The sequence below is a fragment of the Acanthochromis polyacanthus genome, chromosome 17 (assembly GCF_021347895.1).
Source record: "Acanthochromis polyacanthus isolate Apoly-LR-REF ecotype Palm Island chromosome 17, KAUST_Apoly_ChrSc, whole genome shotgun sequence".
In the NCBI taxonomy this organism is placed as follows: Eukaryota; Metazoa; Chordata; class Actinopteri; family Pomacentridae; genus Acanthochromis; species Acanthochromis polyacanthus.
In genome coordinates, this window is record NC_067129.1 from 22,865,093 (window position 1) to 22,877,211 (window position 12,119).

General features: G+C 38.5%; 1 protein-coding gene across 3 annotated transcripts in view; it reads right to left on the reverse strand.

Annotated features, from left to right (window-relative positions):
• Window positions 1–585: 585 nt before the first annotated feature.
• ntm (neurotrimin) overlaps window positions 586–12,119 on the reverse strand; it is a 528,885-nt gene continuing 517,351 nt past the window's right edge. For 2 of the 3 annotated variants that reach the window (XM_051937546.1, XM_051937545.1), the window contains 2 exons: window positions 10,503–10,538; window positions 586–7,325 (listed from right to left, as the gene is read on the reverse strand). In XM_051937546.1, coding sequence (XP_051793506.1) covers window positions 7,225–7,325; window positions 10,503–10,538 — 137 coding nt within the window. In that variant the 3' untranslated portion in view covers window positions 586–7,224. The remainder of the gene's footprint in view (window positions 7,326–10,502; window positions 10,539–12,119) is intronic. The other variant, XM_051937547.1, reaches the window with a different exon arrangement.

The following is a 12,119-nucleotide window of genomic DNA, read 5'->3' on the forward strand; positions in this document are numbered from 1 at the left end:
AAACGAAAATACCATATACCCTATAAACAAATCTTGGTATTATTTACCACACTGTAGCATTGCAGAACATTGCTCCATGTCATCAGTATCACTGCCAGAGACAATTCACATTGGAAACAATTCATTTTGATATCTAATATCTATAAAGTGAAAGAATGAACAAGAACAGAAATTGCTTTTGCATGCAGCTACAGTATGCAATTAGCATTCATGGTGGAGGATGAGAAACACATTCAGAGTGTTATGGTAGACCTCCTGCTGTGGTTGTACATAATTGATGTACCGGAACTTTTAAAATACACTGTTCAGGCTGGAAGACACACTGGTGTCATTTAGAGAACTGCAGTTAGCAGTTGTCGGTAATGTAGTGGACAGACCACAAAGAGCTCAGTCCAAGGTCAGGACTTCTGAGGGATAGGAAAATCAATAGGTTTGTCTTATTTCTGGATAGGTGCCACTGCAGGAAACTCTGCTGCTTGTACACCATGGAAAAGTCTGCTGGCAGTGCTATATTATAAGATATTTCATTTGACATTGACAACGACTAAATATATAAAAATATATATATATTCAAACCACACGATCTTAAGATACAACATTTTATTATTGTCAGTCTTAAATATGAGCACACACTTTTCATCGAGAAAATACATATGAACCAACAATCCTTTACAATGCAGAGAATCAAATAACATAGTGTCCACTTTGGGAACAATCTGATCTAAAGAAGAGCCCTGGGAACTTTTAGCGAGGCCAAGGGCAGAATTTTAGCAGTGTAAGTCGTCCAAAACAAATCAGATTGTGAGTCTAAGACATGCGTCTGCTAAGATAATTGCCTGACAGCGGGGACAAAGGTTTGATTTCTCCTGTCTAACCAAAGTTCACATCCAAAAGTGATGTCTTCTAGACTCTGATGCAAATTACACAAATGTCACAAACACCTAAAATTAATAGTACCATCTGATAGGTGCAATACAAGCTCAGTCATTTAAAATGGTATCCAAATTTCTTCAAAGACTGCTTTCCTGCCTTACACATATGGAGACAAATAAAAGAAATATACCCATAGCCTTTTTCCCCCACTCAGCCCATCTTCCAACTGGGCCCATGTTTGTTTTGGCTGAGACAGAGAACGAGTCCTTCAATCCCTGTGTGTTACTCAAACAGACAATGAAATTGGTCATATCAGCATAAATATGCAATGCTACTGCCATCATAAAAGCCTTCACGGGCTGTGATTCAGAGCTGACTGAATGAAGTCAGACAAAAACAGGAAAAGTTATGTGTATCCATGCCTTCTCACTGCGGTTTCATAGATGAACTTTGGAGGAGGATCAGAAATATTTTGCCAGTGTATTTCCAAGATCCTCTCTCCAGTTTGCTAGATTTTTATCATTATAAGTTTTGCTTGAATAGGACTTGCATATCCTTTTTAAAAGTCATGCTTGGTGGGAGTTGAAAGCATTTGTATTGGCTCTAACAAGACAGTAGAGAGGTTGACTTCTTTTTAATGCCACACAAAAGGAAACTGCAGTATGACTGTTTGTATACGAGATGATGAATTATTTCCAATTATGAAACTGGTTTCTTTCCCATTGAAATAGGTATGTCAGCGCCTGCTGGGTTCAGTTTGTCAGACCGTGATGCATGTTATATGCAGCTGCTGGAAGCGTACGGCACGGAAAGAAATAATCCATTTCAACTTTCAATTGACAGGTTTCATAAACACAATGTTCCTGTATTTAACAAAGAGCTGAAGTCATCATACTGTGTAAGACTTCAAAAGTTTGCATATACTTGTAAAGACAATGTATATCATGGCAGACTTGTGTTTTCAATGATTCACACAACTTTTAATTTTCTGTCAGAATGATTAAAACCTATGTGTATTTGTCACAAAAAAAAAAAAAATTAAAACAAGAAAAGCACTCAGAGAGCACAGCACTCCACCAAGGCTGCTCAGTCATTGTATGATTTCCAATGGATAAGTCCTGGTAAGTCTGCAGTGGTCGATTTGTAGCAGGATCGCAATAATGTGATCGTCAGGTGGCTGCTGACGTTCACTTGTTGTCGTAGTTACAGTGACGATGTGCTGCTATCTCACAATGATACAGTAATCTTAAACAAATCTGTGGATCTAGACTGGAAGCTACATCACTGCCAAAATCTAATCAGATGGTCTTTTTGTAATTTCTGACCTTCCCTGAAAATTTCATCCAAATCCTTGAGTCCATTATTCAGTATTGTTGTGCACAGACAGATTCACAGATTAACAGAGAGACATGCTGATTGTCACAAAAGTCTGTTGCATTCCTTGGCAGAGTAACTAAACAAAAACAATCATGCATTTTGGTTCTTTTCCTTGCTGTAGGCAAGGTTGTAAAAATTATTTTCGTAGGACAGCTTCTTAATTTTTTGTGAGTAATTACAATTGACTACAGCTGTTGACCCATCTGAGCCAGTTCAAATAAGGTCAACTCGATGCATTCACCAGGCTCAGACATAAACACTACAATGTGGCGGTCAAAAAAAGGACTCGACTGAAGTTCAACCCGAAGAGCATCATCACCATACATAGTTACAAGCAGGGTAATGTGCATAGCAAATGGAATGAAGAAGGAGGATTACCACATTCTTCAGAAAAAAACAATCATGATCCTGAAGGTTGAGTCTTGAAGGGAGTTGGATGTTCCAATAAGGCAAAATTAATAGCTGTAGAAGTCACTGGAAATTTAACACTGCCATGATATGTATAGTCTTTACAAGTGCATCTAAACTTTTGTTCATGACTGTACAGCCCCTTAAGTTGTCCATTTGAGGATGAGTCCGGCTAACAACAGGACAATATGAGGACCAGCTGAGAGCTTACTGGAGTTTTCTCAACGAAATGAGCCATAACATAGTAAATAGCTCTGTTGTGCAACACAAAACATTACACTGTCTCACTAAATGTAATGTGATTGTGTTTATTTAACTCAGCAAGCCAGCTTGTCTAACCTTGAGGCTACCAGTGCCTATAATGCATCAAGAACACTGGCGCTAAGTAATACAAAAGGCCTCAGGTCAGAAAGCAATCCAAATTAAGCCTTTAAAGAGGCAGCTTTCTCTACACGCTTCTCTTTTTACACATTTGGAACAGCAGGGATTTGAGAACAAGAGAATGAAGATTATGTCTTTCTTTCCGCTATACACGGTACAGACCAAGGCCAAAAGTTTAGGAAATGTGATCTAGCGGAATTTCCAACTGTGATCTGTCCGGCACCGACTGTTTTCCATCTCCACTGAAAAGGCAGAACACGTCATTCTAAGATCACAGATCAGACTCCTCACTCCCTTCTGTGCAGTTACTTTAGCTCAGTGTTCCACAGTTTAACATTTTTTTATAACAACAGACCTCATAGACTGCTGTTGTTTGATATTGCCAATTGGTGTGGTTCTTAAACTGATAATAGGTTCACAGTTGTGGTTTGAAGTCAGTCGTACTCAGCGCAGCATCAACTCTGAATCACTGTCACAGTGACCATATCGCAATGATATGAACAGGTGGATTATTAGGCGATGTCAGCTTTAGAACCACCTCACATATTCAGGTTAAGCATTTTTTAAAAACAAAACAAAACAGATGAATGTTATGTTTTGAGAGTAGCCCTGCTGGTTTGTACAGAACTCAGCACTTAAATGGGTTTGTTCTCAGCGATAGTGTGCTTGACTGGACAAATTATACCGCGCTGCATTCGATATGTCCTGAACACAATCCAAAAACCCAATATCAGAATTATTGAGGACAAAGCACATCTAAAAACATCCAACTGTCTGCACTGACCTTTCACAAACCGATGGAGTGCTGGAGAAACAGTACTGCTGTGTGAATTCCCTTCCGTGAACAAACAAATGCTCAACCAGAGATAAATACTACTCAGAGGTGATAATTGCTGTGCCAATAAATAAGTGGGAAAATTGGTGAACAACTGTTTATTACGTTCCTTGGTGTGTGTCTGTGAGTAGGTAGGGTAGGTTGTGTTTTTTTGCTCTTCTCTTTTTTCTGTTTTCTCCCCTTTTTCTCAGGTTACACCTTGCGGGAACGGCCAGTTGCACCTGTGGCTCCTTCCAATTCAACAGGGATGGTTAAAAGCTGAGCCACCCAGATCATTGTTGCCAGCGGGCCAGATCAGCTGCTAGTGCGCTGAGACGGTGTTGTAGCGTTCTGCTGAAGCCAAGATTGTGGCGCTTAAAGGACTTTGTGATCGCGGGATCAGCTTCGTGTTAAAGAAGCTCGCCTCATGTCGGATTCTGGTTTTAAAAGTTTTTGTGAATAAATATTTTTTGCTGTTACATGATCAGTTTTCCAGCCTCATTACCCGTTTTTATTTTTCTGTACATTTGTCACTCACCTCACCCTTTCGCGGATGTAACATATGTGGGGACTCGTTAAAAATAAAACAAATGAACCAGGTTTTACAATGTGTGCCGCCAGAAATAGTGGACATAATAAACTGTCTTACATCTCCTAAAGACGATCTGTGTGTTTATATGTTAAAGGGAGGAAGTGAGTTATATGTTTGATATTCCTCGAGAAAATATTACACAAGCAATTCTTTTAAACCCTTAATGTAACTTTAAAGGCTGTGATTGTTTGTCCAATACTGAAGGCAGCTGCTTGGCATGGACCCTTCTGAAGGGGGCCCAGTGCAGACCTGCCTGGGAGGTGATCTGACTTGAGTTGATCTTAAATGTGGTTAATCTTGTGGCAAAATGACTGCGCAGGATAGATGTGAGATCAGTTGTGCCATCTTTCAAGCCAGGATGGAATAATTACCATGTCATTTCCAAACATCACTGTGCTGGAGATGAATAATAGCCTGCAATCTCCCTCTTTCTCTTTGTCTCGTGTGTGAAAACAAACCATGATTAGCCTGTCAGATTCAGCTGATGATTACCCTGATCAATTTCAATAATGGCCCTATCTGTTTCATGCCTCTTTGATTTGGATATTGGCTCTTTTTTTCACAATAAGGAGGACAAACCTTGTCATCCCCGAGAGCCACAAAGGGGCTGAGTTCAAAAGAAAAACAGAGGTGTACGTGATTGATGGACTAGGACCTCACCAGAGCCAATGTAAGCCATGGAAAAAAAATGATCATTTTGAAATATTTTTATTTAGGGGAGTAAAAGTTGGGCACGAAAAGAGCAGATATTGTTGCTCCTGTTGCACATATTTTTCCTTTGGGGCTAATCTAAAAATAACCATATGTGAAAACACACTCTGTCAGAGTTGTGAGATCATAAGAACTGCACCATTGCCCCGACACTAAACAGACACACACACTAATTAGTTTAAATTCACTGTTCCTGTTTGATGGCATGTTAATGGAATTGTAAAAAAATGCAAAATGACACGGAGTACAGCTCTTACGGAAACTGGCAGCGTAGAAAAACAAACAGCATTTTGCAAGAGATGCGCGACGTCTCTTCCTCATTTCAAAGCCAGTAGCCCAGTAAACACCACATTTCTGCCGTTGCCACTCAGGGGGAGGGTGTGAGGGTAGCCTGGGACGTGGTGTAAGTTACTTTTCAACTCATGAAAGGTGAATGAAGATAAATGAACCGTGTAAATGCTAGCTGTTGTGTTGTGAGAGGTTACTGATTGTTGCATAAAATCCTCACGCTCACAACAAAATACGGGAACGGAGGTGTCGCCTGTTCGCTGCCTCTTGTAACGCCTGTGGCTCTCTGACTGCACTGATCTTTGTCCATAATAAAACAGAGAGATCTAATTTTCTTGTTTTCTCTTATATCCTGTATTTTTCTGATAATGCAAGCTATATGGCAATGATAAGAACAGTTGTGGCCTTTTTTGCTCAGACCTCTGATCAGTCTCTGTTATTGCAATTTTCCTCGCATATTGTACAGTAAGCCCTGTTTCGGTAAGAGCAAGAAAAGTCATGTTCAGATGGACATCTCACAGTCTGAATCACACACTGTACATTTTGGTTTAAAGGTATCCATCATTTCAGATGATTCCCCACCCCCCCAAAAAAAAATTATCCCCACTTATGTTAAAACACATGTCCATGGAAAAAGTGTGTTTTGTTTGGTGTTGAGAGAAGAAGACAGAAATTCTGTGAATTGTGTAATTGTACAAACTGCTAAAGTCTTTGGGTTAATTGTGTCTAAATACATGCAACAAGTATTTATTTTCTGTTAACATGATCTTATTGATTGGTCTCTAACCCTCATGTGCTGGTTTGGAACATGAACAAGAAGATTTTCTCAGACAACGGTATTGTGTATAAATGGCATGATGTTCAAACAAGTAGCAAAAGCATTAATAAATCTGCATTATTTAAGTCAGATGTTGACTCCACTCAACATGGAGTAAACGTTCCCTCTATTTCTAATTACTTAACTCTAACATAATTGTTCTTGACACCATTTTTGCATACAACTGGTACCAATTAAGAAAAAAACAAACAAAAAAAAAGAAAGACAGGAAATTAGGGCATTTGTTCTAGATAATTACAGCTTCATATTTTCCCTTCTCAAAAATATTTAAAACTAAACATAATTGAAAAAATAAAGTTATAAAGATTAGCATAACACAACTGCAAGTATATCACTAGAATGCTGAGAACGAAAACACTTGAAGGTCAAAAACAATTCTGCTTTCAACAACCAGACTGAATGATAATTATTATACATTAAAATATGATAATACCAGGCTTTCAGCCTCGGGGTAACCTAAATTCCTTCCGCTTCACTGTCTCAGTTTGACTTTGAGGTATTTAACATTCACCTCTCATACTTGCTGTAAATGTGCCTTTTCTTGGAGTTGACATGACTATGCAATGTGGCTAAAAATTAAGACAAACCCATTTGAATAAGAGAAATCCCTTTTTAGAAAATCTTTTTTTTCCTTTAGATGTACACATAAAAAGAGCTAATCCAGAATAATATAATTTAGTGACAAAAATATCCAATAAAATTCAATTAAAAGGTGAAACATTTGTTACATCCTTGAAATCTAAACAGAAAAACAAACAGAAACCCAACAGAAACTTATTACGTACTTATTTAGTGGGTCAACATCAATACGTTGCAGGAGATTTCATGCACTCAGTGTGCATCAGTTTATGGTTCCGGTTGGGAAAAAAAAAAAAATACACATACGCGCGCACACACACTCACACAGACACACAAAACGCTTCTGTTCAATTCCATTCCTCTTCAAAATCTGAGCAGGAAGGGCAGAAACACTATGAAGAGGAGACAGGTGTGTGAGTGCACTCCCATTGCACCGCCGCTGCCATCCTGGACTGCTCTCGGTCCTGACAGGAAGGAAAAAAGAAGAAGAGAGAAAATACACCTGAGTAAGTTTGGCCACAGGTGATGCACTCTTCCTTCATGTTAGCACTGCAGGAGGTATGTTATTAAAGAAACCTAGTATCTGCTAATGACAGTTCAACAGCTTAATACTGCATGACAGAAACTTTGAAGCTTTGTGATAACAGTGTCTTAATTAAGAGGGATCATATTTTTAATAGTGATTACAGCATACTACACTGCCCCTCCCAAAAAAAAGTTGAACACTCTGTTATTTCGTTGAACCACCTTTAGCTTTGAAAACGGCACACATTAGCAGTGGCATCATTTTGATAAGCTTTTGTAATGTCACAGCATTTATTTCTGTCCAGAGTTGCATTAATTTTCTGTCAAGATCTTGCACTGATGATGGGAAAGTCAGACCGCTGTGCAAAAGTCTTCTCAAGAATGTCCCAAAGATTCTCAATGGGGCTGAGGTCTGGGGCTCTCTGTGGAGGCCAATCCACATGTGAAAATGACATTTCATGCTCCCTGAACCACTCATTCACCATGTGAGCCCCATGAATCCTGGCATCATCATCTTGTAACATGCCCATGCCACCAAGGAAGAAAAACTCCATTGATGGAAAAACCTGATCATTCAGTATATACAGGTAGTCTGTTGACTTCATTCTTTGGGCACATGACGTTGTTGAACCTGACCAACCCCAGATCATAACGTTGTCTCCACAGATTTGTACGGTAGACACTAGCCATGATGAGTGCATCACTTCATCCGCCTCTCTTCTTACCCTGATGGGCCCATCACTTTGGAACAGGGCATGTCTACACTCATCAGACCACAAGACCGACCACATTTGTTGCTCAAAGATGATGGTTCACCACGATACTTCCAAGTTTTAATAATGCAGTGGATGGTACAATTTTAGTAGTTTCAGTAATCTCAATAATGGTTTTCTTTGCTTGATGCAGGCCAATAATTTGACCCTTCTGAGACAGATTACCATCCTTTCCATGACCACAGGATATGTCTTCTGACACGGTTGTTTAAGAAATGAGAAGCTCCTCATTGTATCAGCTAGGGTTAAAGACGTCGTTGCAGCTGAAACATATTCATCACTGCAGCAAGTATTCAATGGAAGGCTCTTACCGATTTGCTGAGTGAAATCCAGGTGGCATTTTTTTTTTTTTTTGGACAGGCAGTGTACTTAAAATCATTGGGAATTAGGAAGTGTGGATTTTATGGTTTCATTAGTGACGTGACATCTACATGGTAAGTGATATTTTAGCTGCTATGACTAATAAAAGCTATGACTACTGTAATCAACACAACCCTGACAAGCATCATCCTGTCAGCGTTTGTTTTCTCAAGCGAACTTGGCTAGATATGAATGTTTCATTTTTGAATCATAACGCACCATGAATAAAATAAAATAAAATAAACCTGAGTCAGGAGGTAACCTTGGTTGACAAAAAAACGCTATATTTACAGTAAAAAAAAGCTTCCATTAGTTAGTCTGCAGAGAGCAGCTGTTTTGAAGTGCGATGATCAAAATGACATTGTCTGCAGCAACAAGTTCTGCACTCATATTTAAAGGGATTAAACCTGAATCTTGCACAGCACCCATAGCTTAAAGGAGGTCTTGTTTTCATTACAAGGACATTCCTTCATGCTGTGAACTGCTTAAAAAAAAGCTCAAGGAATCTGTTAAAATGAAGCTTTGACTTCTACGTTTGCTATGTGTGTTTGGGTCTGGGTGTTTTTGTAAATTTAATGCTAATCTCTGTCAGTGATATATGGTCAATGTTTATCCAAGAAGGATTATGGTATATGTATTTACACATATTGTGCATGTGTATGTGTTTAATATGTACAATTCATGCAAAAAAAGTAAGAATTTGAGAAGGGGGCAAATACTTTTTTTTTTACAGCACTGTATATGTATATACACTGATTTATGACAAAAATTTAAAGCAGACCCTCAGGTACTTGTATTTTATGAAATATGATCCTGTTTAACATACAATGCCTGTGGTAATCTAGTTTCATAAAGTGCTACAGTGTTAGCTAATACCGTGAAAATCCCAAGAATCCACAGCTAAACTGCTACATGATTTTAGGGTGCATTTCATGAACAAAAAACAAGCAATATTTTCATCATGCTCTTTTCAGGGATGAGACAAATTCCATCAAAAGGAATGCGTTGTTTGAGGATTGATGGCAAATTGTAACTTTTTACTTTGAAGCTCGTAACACAATGACTACTCATTTCCCTTGGATTTCAATGAGTTCACCACAGTTTCCTTTGGGGCATCTATCCAATTACCCTGCCACAGTGGATTAGCCCTAATCCTGCATATGGTTAATTAGAATAATGACGTTCACTCATAGTCAAAATCAAAGCCACTAATACAATTCCGTTGTGTTAATGAAGTGGGCCTGCTTACAAGACGCTGAAACCAGCAGTCACAATGACACGTTAAATGACATGGAGGGTGAGGTGTTTATCTCTGCACTATCACCACAGTGTCACATCTTTAAGACCTGGTTCTAAAGCCACTTACAGGCCTCATCTACTACGAAATCCACAATCTAGAGTCACTATTTGCAGAACCATTTTAGCCTGCAGGAATGCTTGCAACTCTCTGTTTGCTCTTTCTTATTGAGAAATGCAAAACCTACAGGGTCAAAGAATCACGCAAGCACACCATAACGATTAAAGTGAAAAATGCAGAATACTTACATTGGTAAAAGAGCATGCAAAAATCAAAATGAAGCCAACGTCACAGAGAGAGAGGCAGTTAGGTGTAGAGATGAGAAAGATGAAACACAGTTAGCAAAAACAGGATGCATTGGCCATTTTCACAAAGATTCATATGACATTTGATTTGCAGCTTGCTTTACGATTCCTCTTCTTCAAAGACTGGGCTTGCCACACAACAGCTCCATCATGTCAGTTCATAAAAAGAACAGGGTTAACAATGGAACAATTTTGACTGGATCAAAGAACCAAGAAATGCTTTTTCTCTTGTTAATTTCAGCAGAGACTCTCTCTATAACTCAAGAGACAATGCGGCCGAACTTTCAGTTTGTGAAAATGGCAATGTCTGACATGTTCCAGCATGCTGTTAATACTTTCGATCCACGGCAGTTGAGGTGCATGCTGGTGCAGAATACTAACCTTGCAATAGCGTTGAGCTAGTGGGTTCAATTACCACTATACCAGAGAAACAAATGGAACAGAGCAACATGTTGGAAGCAGAACAGTAACACATCATTGACAGCATTTGTGAAAAGCGTGGCAAGTAGGCTGCTGAAAGGGTTTTGTTTTGACACTGTGGCCGCACGGAGTTCAACTTGACAATTGCGCCAGCTCATTTAAGTGCAGGTTGTTTCAAAAAGTCATCCATAAAACCTAGAAACTGCAGGATTGCAGCATCATTACCACTTGGAGTTGATGAACGGATTATTTGATTCTTGATTTTAGAAACACTTCTAGTGGTATGTTATAATATCTGGAAAATCTGCGTGCTGTGACATAGTATACGGGCCATGACCTGAAGAATCCCTATCAGACTTGGAAAACGGGACTTCTTTATTAGCTGTGTAAAGCTGTTAGCATTTTAATGTTCATACAAAGGTATCTATTACATTATTGTTCCATACGGCTTCATGACAGGATGTTAACAGAACGATCTGCAACTCTTGCATGAGAAAAAGAGTGTTCAGATCTCTGACAGGCTACATGTATTCAATTATTAACCATTGTAAATGTGATGGACATTTACCATGTCACCTCAAAGTCAATCTCTATTAAAGTATTATAAAATTAAAAAAAAAATACACAATACAATTATAATAATAGTATGTATTCTGTGTGCATATTTTATACTGTACTGCTATAGCATTAATGCTCATCTGATAAATCAATCCATTTATAAGGTGGTGGAATTTTTTGAAAACCATGAATAGATACAAACTGGTCAGACTTGCATTTGTGATTTTATTGTAAAACAGACTCAGGTGGCTATTTCAGATATAATAGCAACATGTTAAAAGTGCCATAACATATACATGCATGTCTGAATTTTAATAAAAAGACCTATTTCCGTATGTCAAGACAACTTTAACACCAAAACATCACAATTTGCGATGAAGTTGGTAAAACTAGGAAGCACGCTAGTGGGGTTAAAAAAGAAAAAGTTAACTAAAAGAAACATATGATTTGTATCAAAAGATGTTATAATTAAACAGCTTACTGTCAGCTGAAGTTAACTGATAAATGGTTAAATCTGACAGCCAAATATAAACCATTGAGGTAGCCGACTACTGTCTGAAACAATTGACAAATATCCATGTAGAAGTGGATGCAAGACTAAACTATTGAATCTTACATCAATAATAAAAAAAAGGATAAAGACAAGAGAAATTGTAACAATGTCCACCATTATGAGCTGAATTTTTTTCCAGTTTAAAACACACAGGTGGTGCTGAAAATGACATGCTTTAGTTTGTCTGGCTTGACAGTGGAGCTTAGGAAAAAATCATTCAGACATAAATCATATTTGAAACACAGTATCGAATTCATTTGATACATTACGATGTGTCTGGACCTAATCTCAGCTCATCTGACTGAGCGGCATTTTAAAAAGCACACAAAGCAGGGGACACTGGAGGGGCTGGAGCAGATATCTTATGTAGTCTAAATCTCAGTCAGCCTTTTTGCTGCATGTCAACTCATGAACATAAGTTCACACTTGTAGAGATCATGTACACACGTGGACAAAATTGTTGGTAC